Below are 21248 nucleotides of genomic sequence, written 5' to 3'. Positions count from 1 at the left end.
TTTGAAACCCTGGTTTTACTGAAGATAATCGAGATGATTGAGATGATTGAGATCTCCAGGATGTACACAGTGCTGAATCGAATGGGGAAAAAAACACAAATCAATATATTTAGCAAAATTTACTGAAACAAGACATCAGAGTTGTTATTGCATAAGTATTCGCCCCTGCTGGGGTGAAAGCCCTACATCAGAAGTTGCATAATCAGTCTGTTTGTGTACAATTATAGACTCACTGAAGTTTCCAAAAGAGAACAGATCGAAACTAACAGCATCGCGAAGACCAACACGATATTGAAACAAGTGTCCAATCTTATAGCTGGAAAAGTGTCACAGGGTTATAAAAAATATATATTCTCCAAATTTGAAGAATCTTATGGCTTATTGATAAATCCATGACCAGAAACTGTGTGGAGGAGTTCAGTCTGGAGAGGGGATTCATCAGCAAAGGGTGAAATGATAATGATGCTTCCACCACCACCAGCAGCAGCACCACCACCAGCGTGCTTCACTGACTGGCAGACATGATACATATCAATGTACAGATTTAATTCAAATTCAGATCTTTATGCTGAGGAGACTCCACTCCTGTTTAGACCAAATTCAGCACTGGCTCGTGATTTTCACATCATCTGCACGAGAAGAACATGCCAGGGTTTGTTTTGACTGGTTGCTCATGTTCCAGTCTGGACTTTCATTGTCTGCTCCTCTGATTTCATTTGATTTCCTTTGGGAAAAAGGTTTCTCCAATCATTTAATGAACTTCATTCACAATGTAAAACAAAAACCCAAATATGAGCACTGGATGAAGTGAAACTTCAAATTGACCTTCATTTGACTTTGTATCTGTGGTGGTTAAGTGTTGATTGAGTGCTCCTGAAATATGGAATCATGGGGCTGTTTAAGTTTGTTTAAGGATGCATGCACACACACACACACACACACACACACACACAGTCACCTGCTGTCCTACTTTAGAGTAGTAAAATGTTGTGCCTGTTATTATGACTAAAGTGGGCGTGGCCTCTGCACATCAGGCTCACTGAAGGTGGTGTGGAGTATTTATCAGTTAATATCAGTGAAGGAGGCGTGGCCTCTGTGCTTTTAGTCTCAGTATAGGAGGTGTGGCCTATGCACCTGTCAGTCGTAGCGAAGAGTCGTGGCTTCTGTATCTGTCAGTCTCTGTAAAGTGGGTGTGGCCTTTATCAAGTTAGGAAAGGGGGTGTGGCTTATGTATCTGTTAGGCTTACTGGAGGAGGTGTGGCATCTGTATCAGGTTAGAAAAGAGGTGTGACCTTTATCAGGTTTAATGAAGGAGGCGTGGCCCCTGCATCAGTCAGTCTTAGTGAAGGGGGCGTGGCCTCTGTATCTGTCAGTCTCAGTAAAAGAACGTCATATCACATAAAAATCTCTGTTTATAAGACAGTTTCATTATCTTGGGTTGATCAGTTAAATTCTCAGTATTGCTTTATTCCACGTACGTCATTAAAAAATTTTCAGCACACGTGTAATCGGACAAATCAAATACATACAACAGATGGATCCTTAAATTTCCTTAAATTATTCCTTCATATTTAACATGATTTCTACTGTACAACATCCAGGGAAAAAAAACACCACGCAGCCTCCATCCATCCATTCATCCATTTCAGTCTCTCTGTAGTGATGTCATACCACCACCACAGTCTCCACAGGTCGAAGGTCACCGCTCATGTTTGGGTGCCAAGTCATCCCTCTCCACCACGGCCACGCTGCTGCCGTTCTGCAGAGGTTCCTTCATCATCTTCTCGCTTGTGCACGTGAGGTAAAACTCGGCCACGATGGGGCAGTGCTCCGAGGCCACTCCGCCCCAAGACCAGTTATCGGGGATCCAGGGGTTTGTCAGGCCCTCCCTCACGACGGAGTACTGACCTACACACACACAGACACACACACACACACACACACACACACACACACACACACACACACACACACACACCAAAACAAAACCACACGTGCATGCGGCATTAAGCGTGAAAGTACCACACATACAGAACAGTTTTATCATAACAACTAAAATGAGACTGAAGCATTAAAGTGGCCATTTGTAATTTTTTAAAACTCAAGATGATGCTACCACCATCATGCTTCACTGTTGGACATACAACAACGACATGCTGCTCCTTTCAAACAAATAAAATAAAGTGCTTTCGGGACGCGACTTTTCATTATACCACATTGAATTTCATGATCATTTCCTTATCCAGTTCTGTGTAATGTTATATAACGTCCCCACAAGACACACTAGTTCCTGTCATCGCTTACGCTATAGCAGCTGTAAAAGCTCCTTCTCACACACTTCCTGTTTCCTAGTTAATGACAAAACAAACCCACAGCTTGGCACCGGGCCTGGAGACTCCTTCCATAACCTGTTAAAAACTATACAGGAAACTTCAGGCACCACATCCACCTTTATTATTATTAGTTCACTTTTTCCTGCACACCTTTTAGATGCCAGATTTTACTCGTATAAACCCTGCAGCAACCTCCTGCCACAGCTGTAGTCCTGGAAAATGATCCAGAACCTTCTGACCAATCAAAACACTGCATTCGTCAACAATTACATTTAAACTGAATGTACAGGAGTAAAGTTCATGCTCTTGTAGGAACCAGGAATAAAATTATTATTTTATACACACACACACACCTGTGTAGAGCTTCTTTATAGTACGACTGGCCCAAATGTTGTCCATGCAGCTGGATCCCAGCGGTGCTTTGGTGCTGATGTTGGTGTTGACCGAGGAAGGCACAAGTGCACTCAGCTTCTCCTTCTTCAGAGGCTCGAACTGAATGTTGTCCGGAGGAAGACCAAAGCCTCCGACGACCAGCACGTTCTTCACACCTGTACACACACACACACACACACACACACACACACACACAGGTTTTACTCCAGGAGCATCATCACGTATCCAAGATCAGATACACTTTGTTTTAGGTAAAAAAAAAAAAAAAATTAAGAATAACTAGGTTTCGGGGACGCTGCACTATTTTGCCAAAAATATTGGGACACGTCACTTCTCAAGAAAGATGTGGTTCTTCCTCAAAACGTTTTTGGATGCTGTAGCATGTAATTTTCCCTTCAAAATAAGAGCATGAAGATCTGCTTTGCACGGGTTGGAATTGTGTGGAAGATCTCCTGCTATAGAGCTCCAACCCAGTAGTAAATGCTGACTGCACCCCAGGCCTCCTCACCTACATCCGTACCTGACTTTTAAACTCATGTTTCCATGGTAACTAGATCATTCTTCTTATAATAATGATTATAATAAACCGAACCTCAAAAAGCTTCTGAGAGAAACTCAAAGACGAGGAAACTGAAGAGTAATCAGTGCGCCGGTGTGCTTACGCTGCACTGCGCTTCAGATTCGCTCGTCGCTGCTGCTCCATCAGCACAAACACCACAAAAACGCCGTCCGGACAGACAACAAGCCACACCCATAACCCTGCAGTCAGAGGCGTGCGATACTGATTTCAAACTAAATTATATCGATATTTTTGGGGGGAATTTTTTGATAATTAGACGATATTATATTGTGTTTTATTGTGCTGGTATTTTAAGGACCATGGACAGCTTTCTCTTTTATGGTCATTTTATACCTTTATAAAGCCAATTTCTTTTAAAAGAGTCTTTGAAGTCATCGTCTTGTCGTATATTGAAATTGAATTTTGTAACTGTGCTGATTTGTGGAGGAAAAAAACAAACGTCACTTCTCGTGTGATATTGATTGATATGAAATGATATAAATGTACACATTTTCTGCTTCTATATCTTAAATTCTGTAATCTTTCCAAATGCATTTGAATAAACTGAATCATTTTGTGATTTACTCTGTAGTCTCAAATCGCACATCCTTAAAACATGGTACACCGAAACCCGCAGTGCATTCTGGGACGCTGAAGATCTAACCTCTCAGAGTCTCCTGTACTCCAGGGCTCAGCCTGTGGGCTTTCAGCTCGTCGGATTTGTGGCTCCGGCCGTTCTGCTGCTTGGGCGTGGATGGAGGTTTGAGGTGCACGTTTACGACGGTGAGCTGGGACGATCCGATCTGAGTTACGGAAACAGATCAGACACGGGAGGTCAGAAGGAAACGAATTGTTGTGAACATCATAATGAATGTGTCATAACACATCGTATGAACTTCATAAAGCGTTTATCATGTTGGGGGAAAAAAAACGAATGTCAATAAAAAAAGTCTTAAAAAGTAAAATGAATAAATAAATATAAATAAAAAATATAGTGTATTTATCCATCATTGTAATGTTTAAAAGAAATTTTGAAACGTCCGCACCTATGTGTTATGAAAAGTGAATGGGACTGGAAGTATAAAACCTGGTCATGCATAAACTTGTACATATTGTGTACAAAGATTTACATATTTTATGATGATGATAAAGAAATGGCCCTCTGTCATCCATAATAATCACTTTAATCATACAGATCACACCATTTGCTTATCTAGTCCTGAAATGAATTCCTGGCCATGTCACCCTCTGGTCTCAAACAAACCTCTCACAATCTTTTGACTCGAGCATTATGAGCTGCACTGATCTCCTATTTGACCTTTTCTTGCCAGAGCTGCTGTTACTTACGTAAAAGTGTCCAAGGTACGCTCTGGGCTGGGCGTCGTTCCCGTTGCCATTAGCAGCAGCGCTCTCCAAAACTGTGGCCTCTTTCAGTTGGACTCCGGCCGAGGAATCCCAGAGGAACCCAGAATATTCTGAACCCTTCGTGAGAATCAGTTACATAAGAGAAAACCTTTACACACTGTAACAGTATATAACACTATATATGTATATATCTATTGGGGGCATGTGTGTGTGTGTGTGTGTGTGTGTGTGTGTGTGCTTACTATACAAGACTCTCCAGTGGGTTTCTCAGAAGTGGCACATTTCCACACCCCTCGAGGACCTTTCCAATTACACACACTGGAGAGAGTGGGCTGATTGAGCTCTGTGCAAAACTGAAACACACACACACACACACACACACACACACACACAAGGTTCTTCAGGAGGAAAAGACGGCGACGGAAGGAAACGCAGATCCGGTCTGTCTAATCACTCAACCCTGATCCTGCAACACCTCTGCATGCAATCTGATCAGCGCTCTTGACATTTACTGTCTATAATTAGTGAGATTCCCACTAATTCCATCCTGCTGATCTTTAGGGGAATAGGGGGCTCTAAACTAAAGTCAGAGAGGCAGAACAGTGATTTAGGACGATGCTCTGAAAGACACACGGAAAAAAAAAATCAACGGGCTTAAAATTCTTTAAAACTCAAAGCCTGGAGATGTGTAAAGTGATTGATGGATGGCTGCTCCAGATTTCTGCACTACACACAGCTCGAGTTACTGTAAGGGAATATTTCTGTGACGACTGCACCGAGGAGCTTCGGCAAGAAGATTCTGCTGGCAAACACACACTCGTTCGCAATGAGAGCCAACATGCAGTTGGAAGCAGACGGATTCCTCACACACTTACAGACGAAAACTAAACCAGCATGCAGAAGCACCTTCACCTGCAAACATAAACAACCTGCGTCAGGAGGTGTGAGGTCACTCCTGACTGTTCCCAAACATTCAACGTAACTGGAAATGGATAAAAAGCGAGTCTCAAAATTGAAGAGTCTCCAAAAATAAGGTCTGAGAAGTTGAACCTACATTATTCAGGTAGGACACCACTGAAGGCCTGGGGGTGAGACGCTCGACCTGCCACTGGTATTTAAAAAAAGATTATCGATAATGAAGAATCTGGTGTAATCTCATACCTCCTGCTACACAGACACCCCATGCTTTTGATTCTTTACATAGTTCCTAATGGAGTCATTGGTCATTTTTGCAGCCCAATGAACACAAAAACTCATCACAGGGTAATAAAGCATCTGAGATAAGGAGCTACTAAAATCCAGAAAGGGTGAGGAGCTCATTTCAGAGATTATATTAGAGAAAGAAAATGTTGATGATGAAATTTCACAGCATTCTTTACATCACATTCCTCCATTTATGGAATAAAATATGCAGCGTTTATGCCGTGGGTAAGAAACAGAATGATTTCTCTGAGCCAGACGTCTGATGTCCTTGGTCACATGCAGTTTACACAGTCAACATTCTCCTGTTCGGTGTAGCGACTGTTTGCTTTACTTCTCTGTTCCCCATGAACTCCTGTGTGTTTAGTGTCCTGTTCTACACCTGCTCCTGTCCGATCCAGTCACACACTGTACACATCGTACACGCCTCCCTTTAATCAGACTGACAGATACAGAGGCCACGCCTCCCTTTAATCAGACTGACAGATACAGAGGCCACACCTCCCTCACTCAGACTGACAGATACAGAGGCCACGCCTCCTTCACTTAGACTGACAGATACAGAGGCCACGCCTCCTTCATTAATACTGATATATACAAGGGCCATGCTTTCATTTAGACTAATAGATACAGAAGCCCCGCCCCTCTCAATAAGACTGACTAATACAGAAGCCACACCCACTTTGGCGTGAATACAGAAAGTAACACAACATGAGGACAAACTGTACAGCACTCACTGCTGCAGAACAGAAGGACAACAAGAAACATGCAGCGTGAAATCTCACACACACACACACACACACACACACACACACACACACACCATGTGACTCAGACAGACTGCAGTGCAGTGGGGAAATGGGAGGAGAGCAAGAAAGAAAACTCAGGAATGTGGAAGGAGGGGAAAAAAGTCAGGGACAGGAAAAGAAGAGAATGAGCAAAGAGATCAAGAGAGAGAGAGAGAGAGAGAGAGAGAGAGAGAGATCAAGAGAGAGAGAGAGAGAGAGAGAGAGAGAGAGAGAGAGGAAAAGAAATAATATAAAGATTTGTGGAGAGACAGATCGAGATAGACAGAAACACAGAAGGAGAAAAGTGAAGGACAAAGTGAATAAAATAAGGATGTTGGAAAGGAGAGAGTGAAAAGAAGAGGAACACATGCAGGTTTCTCTCTCTCACTCTCTCACTCTCTCACACACACACACACACACACACACACACACACACACACACACACACACACACACACACACACACACCATTAGTGCTGATGTTTTATTATTAATTGCACGTGTTTTAATCTTTATGGCTCTTATCGACCCCATTACACTGTGTTAATCCCCCACAATGCACCTGTCTATCAGGACTGAGTGCTGCTGTTGGCCCTGTTTATATCACTTCCTGTTCACACACGCACACACGCACACACACACGCACACACGCACACACACACGCGCGCGCGCTAAATTTCTTCTTTAACTTCTCTGGAAAACACTTATCTCCCAGTGGGTGTGGCTTATTCCTGGTTAACTCCGCCCCCATTCCAACTGAATGATTTGATGAGGATGAAATAAGGATGTGGTGTATTTAATGTTAGAGTTATGCTTAAGGGACGCGCAGACACACACACACACACACACACACACACACACACACACACACACACACACACACACACACACAGAGTAACAGCCGGGGTATTTATAGATGACCGGCTTCCAGAAGACACGTACGGCTCGCACACAAAATATCACCTCCAAAATAGTAACCAGCCACACATTTCTTAGATCAGGGTGAGGGGAGAGAGAGAGAGAGAAATATACAGACAAACTAACAGAGTGACAGAGTGACAGACAGACAGACAGACAGACGGACAGACGTGATGAGGCTTTTTATGGAAGGAGTCTCGAGTGTTGGGACGTTTGTTAGAGCTGCAGGTAAAGTAGTAACATTTGTGTAGGTTTTCGTGAAGAACATGACGACCTGCAGGGTGTTTTGGTCTTCAGGTTTAACCCTGATGTTTGCAGAAGGATTTTCGTGTATAAACTCAAACCTCTCTGGTTTCTGTTTGTTTCTGAATGCAGGAGGTTGAAATCCCTGAGTGTACAGATGAAGCAGTAAAACGCTGGAGATGAATCAGGCTGATATGGGACTCGTCACAGCTCAGTGCTCCTGTAAATGTGCTGATGTTTACACTGTAAATGCACTGGCACTTGTTTTCTATCACGGCTTTCCTGCGCTCTCCTTTAGCATGAGTGAAGACACTGAGAACCACAACGAAGATGTGTGATGTGGAGCAGCTGTGATGTGTACCTTCTCCAATGCCTGCTGATCAGCCAGGTCCTGAACCGCTAACAACTTGATGCTAAAATAGAGAGAGAGAGAGAAAGAGAGAGAGATTGATTAGAGAAAGAGGACATGGGGAAAGGGGTGGGGGGGGAGAGGAGAAGAGTGAAAGAAAGAAAGAAAGAAAGAAAGAAAGAAAGAAAAGAGTAGATGGCAAGAGAAAGATGGAGACAGAGAAAGAGAAAGAGAGAGAGAGAGAGAGAGAGAGAGAGAGAGAGAATGAATTAGTTCATAAGGACACTTCAGTGGATTTCTGGAGGTGAATCAGTTTCTAGTCAGTTTCACAAAAGGAAACAAACAGAGCAACACAAAAGTCAATATTTATGATGATAATAAAGTTGTTTGTTTCCGCAGGCATAGAGACGAAAAGACATGCAGACGGATGGATGGATAGACAGATCAGCACTCCGCCAGGGAACAAAGTGCAGCCTGGTGACGTCAACATAATCAGCAGCTTTCGCATTCACGAGGCACTATGCTAATCTTCCTCAGAAACCCAGCAGAACAGCTGATCTGACAAAAAAAACAGCGGCCCAGACATCCATCCTGATCTGCAGTAAACCTGCTGCACACAGACAGGAAATGAAAATTCTTACAAAAGCCTTGATGACTAAATGTCCTCTATTAACACATGCTACTTCAGGGACGCTATACAAGTGTTTGGCAGGCAGAATTTTATTTGCTCGCTGTGGATTCGGTGTTACTTTAGTCGGAGAGAAGTTTCCCTGACGGAACAAAAAAACACTACACCGTATCTTATCCACGTCCTCACATGTTCCTATTAGGATGAAGAGACAACACAGAAACAACCACCCATTAGAAGCAGCTATATACAAGCGCTAATCCATTAGATAGCAAGGTGTGAGGTGTTCCAGGATGTTGGTGCACGATGTGGAGGTGAATAACATCCCGAGGTGATGAAAATCACCGCATGCAGAAATCTTTCATGGAGCTCCATAAGTTCAATAGGAAACATCTACAATATCACAATCAACCATTTGCACAGATCATCTGAAACACAAGCGGCTTGTTGGGTCTGTTCTAGCGTTGTGTCACGTTGAACTCTGTCCCCATTTACTATCAGGAGTGAACAGCTGGACCATGTTACAGCTACAGCAGCGAGAGAATGGAATACAGCTGTGAGAAACGTGGCACCAGTGGTGAAGAACAGGAAGCATGTAGCCGAGTTAAAGTAGAGATACATGAGGTAAAATACGACTCCAGGAAAAGTGTCCCTTTAAACCACTTGAGTAAAAGTACAAACGTTTTTGCCTTCAAATGCACTTAAATATCCAAAGTTCTATTATTTATTACGCCAATAATGTTCATATTATCATTTCTATCTCAAGACTCTTCAGTTAATCACCTGTACAAGACTTTAATGTGACTCCCAGAACATTGAGCACAAAATCGTAAAATTGTGCTGAGTTCAGCAGTCTGGAGTTTCTTCATCATTGATTCCTCTCTAAATGTTCTGCTTGATGCTGAACTGTATGTTCTGTATGACTGATAATCAGTAATAATCAGTGATGAACAGGAATGAAGTGAATGTAATTCGTTCCTGTACTTGAGTCGCTTTTTCACGTATCTGTACTTTACTGAAGTATTTCAATTTGAGGAGATTTTAACTTCACTACATTTCAAAGTCAAATATCTTCCTTTTACTGTGAAATCAGTCGTTCCTTTTTATTTATGAGGATAAAAACGTAACTGGTGAAACACACACCAATCAGGGTCGAGCGCACGTTTTTTTACACGTGCTCTGATCGGCACTCTGTGCATCTACTGATCACCAACATACAGTTCAGCATCAGTTCAACATCAAGCAGAACATTTAGAGAGGAATAAATGATGAAGAAACTCCAGACTCGAACTCACCACAACACACGTGACCTCATTTACACGTTTTTTTTAAGTAGTTGATTATAAGTTTTTACAGCTGATAAAGAAGATAAAGAAGTGATAAAAGTGATAATAGGAACATTATAGTCATAATAAATCAGTACTTTGGAGACTTAAGTTTATTTGAAGGCAAATATTTTTGTACTTTTACTCAAGTGAAGGTTTAAAAGGACACTTTTACTTTTACTGGAGGAACATTTTACCTCATGAATCTCTACTTTAACTCAACTACATGCTTTTATACTTCATCCACCGCTGTTAAAAATAAGATATTTGACTTTCAGATGTAGTGAAGTTACAGTAAAAGTCTCCCCAAATGGAAACACTTCAGTAAAGTACAGTGAAAAAGCTACTTAAGTACAGTAACTAATCACATTTACTTCATAACTGTCCAACACTGCGTGTAACACAAAACTCTAAACATAACCAACTGTTGTGCTCCTCAAAAGTTCTTCGTGAGGCTGTTGGGTTGGGGAAGGGGAAGGAAAAAGCTATGAAGTAATAAGTGAGAAATGTGAACTAGCAGTTAACTAAAAAACCAAAAATTAGCATTAGCACATTCACAGCATGTGACCACTGATGGTCAATGGGGTCACTATAGTTCATAGACAAGCCGAGGGGAAAACGATACATCAGCGTTTTTCTCCATTAAGAGTCGCACTTTATTACGAGACGGCTTTTCCAAAATAAAGGAAATGAAAAGAATATACGTCAGTGTGGAGTGAATGTGAGTGTGAGTGTGTGTGTGTGTGTGTGTGTGGAGGGTGGGGTTTATATGATGACACGTGAACCTCAACAACTCATCACAGACACGGTCTCTTTGGAAACTCTTGTGTTTAGAAAGCAAGCAGATCAACTGCATCATCACTTCTATTTGCTTAGCGATGCTAACGAAAACATCCACTTCCTGTTTCTGAGGAAAACAGGAAGCTCAGTGTCACACTTAAAAAAAAAAAAAAAAAAAAAAGTGCATGGGGAAGTCTTTAGGAAGTCTTATCTTGGAAATGAACTTGGGCTGCTCCTGACTTATAAACAACAAACCAAACCAACACACACAAACACACACTTTATATTACTAGTCTAATCAATTTTTTCACACCAGGTTAGATACACCACATCGCTAAAAGTCCATCACCTGACCATAAGATTGCTATGTGCTCCTTTTTGAACGTCTCATTCCATACATAGTCCACCTTCACTCTTATAATGAGCTCCACTCTTCTGGGAAGATGTTCCACTAGATTTTGTGGAGATTCATTCAGCTACAAAGATGTTATTTAAAGTCTTAAAGTCAGGTGGTGATGTAGGTGAGAAGGCGAGAAGTTCTTGGGTGCAGTCAGCGTTCAATAGTTTTATAGCAGGAGATCTTCCTCATACTTCCAACCAATGGAAAGCAGATCTTCATGAAGCTGGAACAGTTTTGGGTCTCCTTCAGGACAACAGGAGAACGTACAGAATGTATAGAAACGAATAAAATAGAATGAATTATAATAGAAAGAAAAGAGAATGCAACAATGTACCCAAATAACCCCAGTAGAATTGACTGGAACACTGTAGAACGTTCTATGTAATCTAATCTATGTACTGTAATCAACCTCTTTTATCAATCTCAGCTTCCCAAACGATCTGAAAGCTGGGATGAGTGTGAGGCAGGGCTTTGTTACCCCTGGCCACGAGACCACGAGAGAGCATTTTCACGTCACCTCGCCATACACTGGAGAGTCGGGATGCTGTGTGCACCGGCTGGATAATGATTGTTTATGTGTTTCCGTGACTTAAAATTTAGTAGAAATTCAGAATATTAAAACATTTAATTGAAATAGAAGCACCGATTATTAAGCAGTCCATCGATTATTCCTAATAAAGTGTGCAGAAAGTCCAAGCACTAAACCCCAAAACTCAATACTGAACATCCTTCTATCCCACAGACTCCTGTTTATCTTCATACAGCGGTTATTTTCACGAGGCCCCACGTGTATCCAGCGTACACGTGATCACCACATGAGTACTGCCTCAGAGTCTGTAGAGATTATACAGGGTAGAAATGATTAAAAAAAAAATAACGTTACATGCTACACAAATCAGTCTACATTCCAAGCAGAGATCAATATAACAGTGCCAGGCCTCAAAACTAGTCGTGGATTATCAGCTTAGATCAGGGGTCTCCAATCTTGTCCAGAAAGGGCCAGTGTGGGTGCAGGTTTTTATTCCAACTAAGCAAGTCCACACCAAATTCCTCCTGTTCAAATCTAATGATCTTCATTTTAATGACTATCATGTGTAACCATTGATTGGTTGGAATGAAAACCTGCACCCACACTGGCCCTTTCTGGAAAAGATTGGAGACCCCTGGCTTAGATCATAGATAGAGGACAACCGATAGTGGTTTTTACCGATACCAATATCTAGGTTGAATCGTACTCATTATTATAAGTAATCAACTAAAATTTTTTTTTTTTAAATGGATACTAGATAAACAAAAAAAAAAAAAAACAAAAAATCACTATGTAAAATAGTACTACATTTTATTACAAAAAAGTACCAAATCATAAAAACGTAATAAATATATTCATTTAATAAATATTGTGGAAAAATTCAAACAAAAAGTAACACTTCAAATAAATAAAAACAGCTATAGCCAAAATTAATAAAAAAAAAGACAAAACAGCATATGGCATCAGTGATTCACCTCTAGAGGCCGCTCTTGTACTGTATAACGCAACCCGGAAAAACTATCGGTATAAATTTTGCTGATAGCTGATAGTTTCAGCAATCAAATGTCGATGTTGATTAATTGGTCAACTTCTAAAAACGCTTGCATTTAATATACTGCCTTTTACAGCTAGAATTCTGCTGCTCCAAATCATAAAGTAGTGCCAGAAGATTGCTGTTTTTTGTTCTATTTCACTATTTCGTCTTCTTCTCCAGTTCATCAAATCCTCCATGAAGTTCACTTAGTTAGGAAATGTCTACAATAACAATATACATTTCACTGACACCCAAAATCTTCTCTGAACTCACACCTAACCTTCATCCAATCACAATCCACTCTTCACACTGGTATAATGAAAGAGTAATGATCAATAATTTCACATGTTCCCTGTAGAGTCTGGTTCCTCCCCAGGTGTCTCTCCCACATATCTCCTCGGGGAGTATTTTTCCCCGACCTACTCATCAGGGATGTAATTATAATGATGTTTAAAGAGCTAAATAAATAAAGAGGTCCTGATATGTTCAGGTGTGCAGCGATTCATCAAATAATCGCAGGCGGTTTTTCACACTTTGTTAGGACTTTTGGTCTTCAGGATTGAAGATAAGACTTAATCACAACGTCTTCATTAGAATAGTGGAATAGGTGGCATTCCTGACTTCAGGTCTTGGGTCCCATCCTGTGTTTTGCATGTATCTCATTTATCCATCAGCTATGGTTTAAGGGCCTTTGCTCGGGGGCCCAAGAGCAGCAGCTTGGTGTGGCTGGGATTTGAACTCATGACCTTTAGAGCCAAAGGCCAATGCCTCAACCACAGAGCAACCATGTTCATACCTTCACATCTGTTTAATTCAGAGCACATACATAACCAGAGGTTTACAAAAAAACAAAAAATCAGCTGAATCATTGGAGCTCGGAAATTTCAAATTATCTACGCTTTTTTTCCTCCTCTTTTGCAACTTCTCTCTTATTTGCACTTCTTAGATTACTCTCGAACCCTGCACACCCCTCACACTCACACACACACACACACACACACACACACACACACACACACACACAGCTAACACAATCACACTGATTTCATCATCAGGCTGATTGAACTGATGTGATCAGAGTGCTCATGGATAACTGGCAGGTCCTTCAACACGTTCGCTGATTCGTTTTACCTTCACGCTGGATTTACATGACTTGGACCTGATGCTAATGAGGAGCCAAACTTCTCAGCTCCATTAGATATGTTCTGATTATTAATCTGACACCATAATTGTGGTTATGCGGAGTGGATCCATCATACAAAATTGTGGTTCATTCGTTTGTCTATAACAGCAACCCTGAGTCGGAAACACACAATTGTATCTGTATTGTTTGTCCCTTGATGCAGTACTACTTGAACTAAAAGACCCGAACCAGTCTCCTCTAGCATTAAGATGCTCCTGTGCACAAAGCCATGAAGTCATGAAGATCTGTTTTACATGGGTTGGAAGTTTGTGGAAGATCTCCTGCTATAGAGCTCCAACCCTTTTGAACACCTTTGGGATGAATGTGAATGCTGACACACACACTCGCACCCCAGACCTCCTCACCTTCTCACTTCCAGCACTACCTGACTTTAATAACACAAATTGTGCTCCACAAAATCTAGTGGGAAAAAAAACTAACATAATTAAAATCATTTTACTTTGAATCTGATGGTTGTGAGTTCAAATCCCAGCCACACCAAGCTGCCACTCGTGAGCCCCTAAATGAGGCCACAAACCGCATATCTGCTCAGCTGTATGATTGAGATCGATGTAAGTGGCTCTGGATAAGGGCGTCTGCCAAATGGCGTAAATGTAAACAGAAGCGAGTATCAGTCTGCTGAGAGGCAGTGGGTTGGTGTGATCTAATCAGCCTGACCTCAGGTTACCTCTGCTTTCATCAGGCCAAAGAAACCGAATTAAAGGAGCCACAACTTGTAGCAGTGTGTTGGCCTGCTTTCAGTTTCTCCACTCGTGTTTGGCGGGACGGCGTGAAGGCGCTCGGGTGATGCACGGACATGTTTTGAAAGTTGCTTGGCGCATTTCCCTTCCTTTTGCATTGATTTGAGTGAAATGTTCAGCAGCTCGGCCTGTTTGCAAAAGTCCAGAGCGTCCACTAAAGCCTCATAACATAATCAACCTGTAGAACAAGATTCGATGATCATCTTCATCATCATCATCATCCAGAATACGTCTATATATTTTTTTACAGATGGTTAGAAGACGCTGTCCTCCTGCCGTCCGTCCAATAATATCACTTTCATTACAACAGCACTTCAGTATGTATGCAGAAAGCACTTGTGGGGGCGTGTCCTTGTAGGACAATAACAAGGCAGGAGATATTTACAGCAGTTACCATAGTTAATAGTTTTTCTAGAACGACACAAAGAACGAATCAAATGCCAACTTGTGTCCGATTAACACATTTTTAAATCAATGCATGACTTCGGTGAATCTGTGAATATATATATATATATATATATATAAACAAAGCTTGTCACATGACTGGGAAACTCTAGAGTGTCTCACATACACTCAACTGTCTGACACTGGAGGCTCTTTTCCTAAATGCTCCTTCAACCAAAACATCTCCATGAGGAAGATTTCCTGCTTATACAAGAATTCCACTTTATTTATGCTTCAGATGCACCGAAACCAGTCTCCATGTCCGTTACTATAGAAACGAGACCGGACCCAGTGTCAGAGTTGCTTTTCTAGACAAACGAATGAACCTTCTGACCAGTCGAAATGGAGATCCAAAAAATGGTACCCATAAATTCAGTGTAATATGGATGATCAAAGGACATGTGGTGGAGCTGAGACGTAGTCCGTCTCCTCCTGTCCAAATGTTGCTGCATTGTGGACCTCCAAGTCATACGGGTAAACAGGGATAAAGCTAACAGCGTTATGGAAATGAACCAGGCTGTTTGTCTTTCAGGGTGTGCGCATGTGTGCGTGCATGTGTGTGTGTGTGTGTGTGTGTGTGTGTGTGTGTGTGTGTGTGGGAGCAGGGTTACTGTAGGACATTTATGAGTAAGCGTCTCCAGTGCTTTCTAAATGATGAACTTATGTAACCTCCAAAGCAGACTGTTTGCTACCCAGTTTCCCTTTGGCTTACATGCATTAGGGAGATTGCAGGAGGGAGTGGTGTGTTCCGTCATGTAATAAACGGCTTGGAGATGTGAAGACGTGGTGACCGAGGCTAATACAGGTCACATCCGACCTGCCCTCAGTCTCAGCACTCGAGCACCAGAGAACAGAAAACACACAGCAAGGACCCATCAGATCATATGTTCACTCAGTAATCAGTAAAGCTTTTGATAGGACTGACCCAGTTTCCTGACCACACACACACACACGCACTCGCACAAAGAATGTCAGGACTGGAAAAAAGAGGAGATTCCACAAGACAGAACCTTTAGCCCCTGGAGGATGAGGAGAGATTGTGTATTTAGAAGCCTCGCAGTCGCTCTGTTTTCTCAAGGAAAATCTCAAAGGAGAAAAACTGTACTAAATGCACATTGGGTGCCAATACTTCTGATCACTTCCAGTATGATGTTTTCTGATCCTGATGTGTTTTATTCCTCTTACGCCACAGTGTAAGCAGCGTATCTGCGACTATATGTCATCTACAACCCATTAAAAAATACGTCACTTTTTAAAAAAAAAGATTTATAGTATACATTAAAAATGGTGAAGCTCAGACCAGTCTCTCCAGTCCCACCATTACCAGCATTCTCCCAGTCTCTCCAGTTCCACCAATACCAGCATTCTCCCAGTCTCTCCAGTCCCACCATTACCAGCATTCTCCCAGTCTCTCCAGTCCCACCATTACCAGCATTCTCCCAGTCTCTCCAGTCCCACCATTACCAGCATTCTCCCAGTCTCTCCAGTTCCACCAATACCAGCATTCTCCCAGTCTCTCCAGTCCCACCAATACCACCATTACAAGCATTCTCCCTGTCTCTATAGCCTCTTCAATCTCTCCAGTCCCACCAAATACACCAGTCTCTACAGCTTCTCCAGTCCCACCTATACCACCAATCATATGCAGATCATGTCCTAGTGTCTACCACTGAAGTCCATGTTGGAAGGACATCTGTGCCTTCAGTGTTCTCAGAAAAGGAACCACAAATGCATTCGTGTTCTTATTCTGTTCTTTTATAAAGATCTTACTGGAGACCAGAGACCAGGAAATGCATGACTGAACAGAAACTACTGAAATACTAACCAGGAGAACTTTGACACATACAAACACACCTACACACACACACACACACACACACACACACACACACACACACACACAGATATGCAGTAATTTGTGCAAAGTCATGAAAAACTCCACGCTGTTGCTCACTGAGGTCCATATCTGGATCATGTGAGTGAGAACTGAATAAAAGAACAAACACATGATATAAATATAAATGAGAGACGGATGAGTGTCTGAGTGTCTTCTGGTTTGCAGTGGACAGGTTTATTTGAGTGCATCATAAAAAGCAAAAGGACAACATTATCTTCAGACTGAACCCTCGTCTTCCAGGACGGAGCATCCGGTCGAGTTTCCCAAAAAAAAAAAAAAACGCTACAACATTGTTTAAACAGAGAGCAAACATCTCTCACTCTCTCCGTCTCTCACTCTGTCTGTCTCTATCTCTCACACTATCTGTCTCACTCTGTCTCTCATTCTCTCTGTCTCTCACTCTGTCTGTCTCACTTCATCTGTCTCTCACTCTGTCTGTCATGCTGTTTCTCACTTTCTCTGTCTCTATCTCTCACTCTCTCCGTCTCTATCTCACACTATCTGTCTTACTCTGTCTGTCTCTATCTCTCACACTATCTGTCTCACTCTGTCTCTCACTCTGTCTGTCTCACTCTGTCTGTCTCACTCTGTCTGTCTCACTCTGTCTGTCTCACTCTGTCTGTCATGCTGTTTCTCACTCTCTCTGTTTCTATCTCTCACTCTGTCTGTCTCTCACTCTGTCTGTCTGTCTCTCTCTCTCTATCTGTCTCACTCTATCTGTCTCACACTGTCTCTCACTCTGTCTGTCCCTCAACTTTTGGTCACTTCAATAAAGACTAGTAACACACACACACACACACACACACACACACACACACACACACACACACACACGTTTTTATGAGGAAGTCCAAGTTGCGCTTCAGCCATGATATACATGTAAATATACACATAAACGTCTCTCCAAACACATTAAACACATTTGCCACCAAAAATCCTCACGAAAACATCGAAATCAGTTCAAAACACACTTTTAGCCTTCAATAAGGAGCCGCCTGGGATTCGTCCTAAATTCATGATCACTGCAGAAAGAAAAGAGCGACTCTACTGTAATGTAGTGCACTACAGAGAGGCCTTCTGGGATACACGCCTGAGTTCCTCTGTGCCGAGGGTGCTGAAGAACATCATACTCACAGAACATGTCTACAAACTACATGTGCACTACATAGTGTACTAAAGTACTGCCTATAACCTACATGTGCACTACATAGGGTACTAAGTACTGCCTATAACCCATGTGCACTACATAGTGTACTAAAGTACTGCCTATAACCTACATGTGCACTACATAGTGTACTAAAGTACTGCCTATAACCTACATGTGCACTACATAGGGTACTAAAGTACTGCCTATAACCTACATGTGCACTACATAGGGTACCAAAGTACTGCCTATAACCCACATGTGCACTACATAGTGTACTAAAGTACTGCCTATAACCTACATGTGCACTACATAGGGTACCAAAGTACTGCCTATAACCTACATGTGCACTACATAGGGTACCAAAGTACTGCCTATAACCTACATGTGCACTACATAGGGTACTAAAGTACTGCCTATAACCTACATGTGCACTACATAGGGTACTATAGCACTGCCTATAACCTACATGTGCACTACATAGGGTACTATAGCACTGCCTATAACCTACATGTGCACTACATAGGGTACCAAAGTACTGCCTATAACCCACATGTGCACTACATAGGGTACTATAGCACTGCCTATAACCTACATGTGCACTACATAGGGTACTAAAGTACTGCCTATAACCTACATGTGCACTACATAGGGTACTATAGCACTGCCTATAACCTACATGTGCACTACATAGGGTACTAAAGTACTGCCTATAACCTACATGTGCACTACATAGGGTACTAAAGTACTGCCTATAATCTACATGTGCACTACATAGGGTACTAATGTACTTAATATAACCTACATGTGCACTACATAGGGTACTAATGTACTTAATATAACCTACATATGCACTACATAGGGTACTAAAGTACTGCCTATAACCTACATGTGCACTACATAGTGTACTAATGTACTTAATATAACCTACATGTGCACTACATAGGGTACTATAGCACTGCCTATAACCTACATGTGCACTACATAGGGTACTATAGCACTGCCTATAACCTACATGTGCACTACATAGGGTACTAAAGTACTGCCTATAACCTACATGTGCACTACATAGGGTACTATAGCACTGCCTATAACCTACATGTGCACTACATAGGGTACTAAAGTACTGCCTATAACCTACATGTGCACTACATAGGGTACTAAAGTACTGCCTATAATCTATATGTGCACTACATAGGGTACTAATGTACTTAATATAACCTACATGTGCACTACATAGGGTACTAATGTACTTAATATAACCTACATATGCACTACATAGGGTACTAAAGTACTGCCTATAACCTACATGTGCACTACATAGTGTACTAATGTACTTAATATAACCTACATGTGCACTACATAGGGTACTGAAGGACATTATAATCACAGTATATGTTCATTAGGGTTCTTATCCACTACATAGGGTATTAAACTCCATAATATTTAAATGCTATGTCCTATAGGGTTCCTGTAGGTTGTAACTGCGCACTACAGGCTGTATGATTGTGTCTGACCCTGTGTATGTCATGTTTATGCATTTATGTATTTATGTATCTACTGGAAGCCTGCATACGGTATGTAGAAGTAGATGTCAGATGTGAGATGTTTACTCACTCGCGCTCCAGCAGGGTCCTGCACACCACCTCTTTGACCCCGGGGTTGTGGGCTTTGTCGCTGGAGCAGCGCTGGAGATCCCACGTGGCCACTCGCACCACTGGTTTGCCGTGGCGCGCGCCCGGTGGGGGCTGAACTTCAGGCCGCTCGGACTGCATGATCGCGGGTCCGCCGGGGGGCAGGTGCAGCTCGGTGCTGGGGGTCGTGGTGTTCAGGAGCGCACAGGGCGTCCACGGTTGCGCGAAAGACGCGCGGTGCTCCTGCTCCGTGTTCTCCTTGTGCGCGTCACCGTGCTGGTCGTGGTGGTGGTGGTGGTTGTTGTTGTTGCCCCCCTTGCGGCTCGACACGCATATCTCCGGCTTGATGAGCTGCAGCTTGGCGGCTCCGATTCCGCTCACCAGGGCGACATCCTCCACTTTGCGGAAGCCGCCGATGCGCGCGCGGTGCTCCACGATGGAGCGCGCGACCGTCCGGGTCACCCCGGGCAGGGTCATGAGCTCCTCCTCGCCTGCCGCGTTCACGTTCAGTCGCTCGGAGTTGCTGTGCGCGGAGACGTGCGCGAAGCTGCAGGTCGCGCTGAACTTGCGTCCGCGCTGCCGCACGTCCCCGGGATCCGCCGGGAGCGAGCGGTGGCACCCCAGGTTTCCTCCCATGACCCGTGAGAACCTTCTCTCTCTCTCGCTCTCTTTCTCTCTCTCTCTTTCTCTCTCTCTACAGCACGGCACGCATCAGCTCGCGGTGGAGAGGATGAGAGAGGACGCGTGGGAGCGCGCACTTGTGCTCTCCTGCGCTTTTCTGGAGCTCCTCTGCAGTGTGCGCGCACGCGTGCCTGTATGTGCGCGCGTGTGTGTATATATATATGTATATAGATAGATATGTGCGCGTGTGTGTGTGAGTGTGTGCGCGCGCTCGGGTGGACTCGAGCTCTCACACACACTCACTCAAACCAAACAAGCTCAGGACATGAGTGGGCGTGGCTCTCATGCTCTAATGAGGCGTGGCTTTGGATGACGTTTGAAACCTAGTGTGGAAAGCCAAGCTGGACAAAATACTTGAACTAACGTCTCCTTCAGCATTGTGACCCAGAAACAGATCTCAATTCTATTCATTTATTTTAGTTTGTTTAAATGTTAATATTAAAATGATGATTTATTTAGAGGAGAAACACTTCCACATGAAGTTCTGGTACTTTTCATCCTTTCTCCATGAAGGTCTTGTGTTTTTCAGGTCCTGTTTCTCCACTTCTTCAGTGGAAGGAGCCCAAGGTATATAGGTCAAAGTTTGTGGACACCCGAATCTAAGATTGCTATGTGCTTCCTTTTGAACATCCCTTTCCAAATTTACTCTCCATTTGCTCTT

The 21248-nt window shown here is 42.7% G+C and overlaps 1 protein-coding gene across 1 annotated transcript; it reads right to left on the bottom strand.

Moving 5' to 3' along the window:
- Positions 1-1446: 1446 nt before the first annotated feature.
- On the bottom strand, positions 1447-20832 carry eepd1 (endonuclease/exonuclease/phosphatase family domain containing 1). Its single transcript, XM_046844248.1, has 7 exons — positions 19890-20832; positions 8161-8212; positions 4893-5003; positions 4633-4767; positions 3950-4088; positions 2687-2881; positions 1447-1908 (listed from the first exon to the last, which is right to left on the bottom strand). Exons 1-7 carry the CDS (start codon positions 20540-20542, stop codon positions 1700-1702), a joined length of 1494 nt encoding a protein of 497 aa, XP_046700204.1. The 5' UTR covers positions 20543-20832; the 3' UTR covers positions 1447-1699.
- Between the last annotated feature and the right edge of the window lie 416 nt (positions 20833-21248).

Source organism: Silurus meridionalis, chromosome 29 (assembly GCF_014805685.1).
Source record: "Silurus meridionalis isolate SWU-2019-XX chromosome 29, ASM1480568v1, whole genome shotgun sequence".
Classification (NCBI taxonomy): Eukaryota; Metazoa; Chordata; class Actinopteri; order Siluriformes; family Siluridae; genus Silurus; species Silurus meridionalis.
The sequence above is the reverse complement of the archived record's forward strand: the minus strand, read 5'-3'. Positions and strand labels throughout refer to the sequence as shown.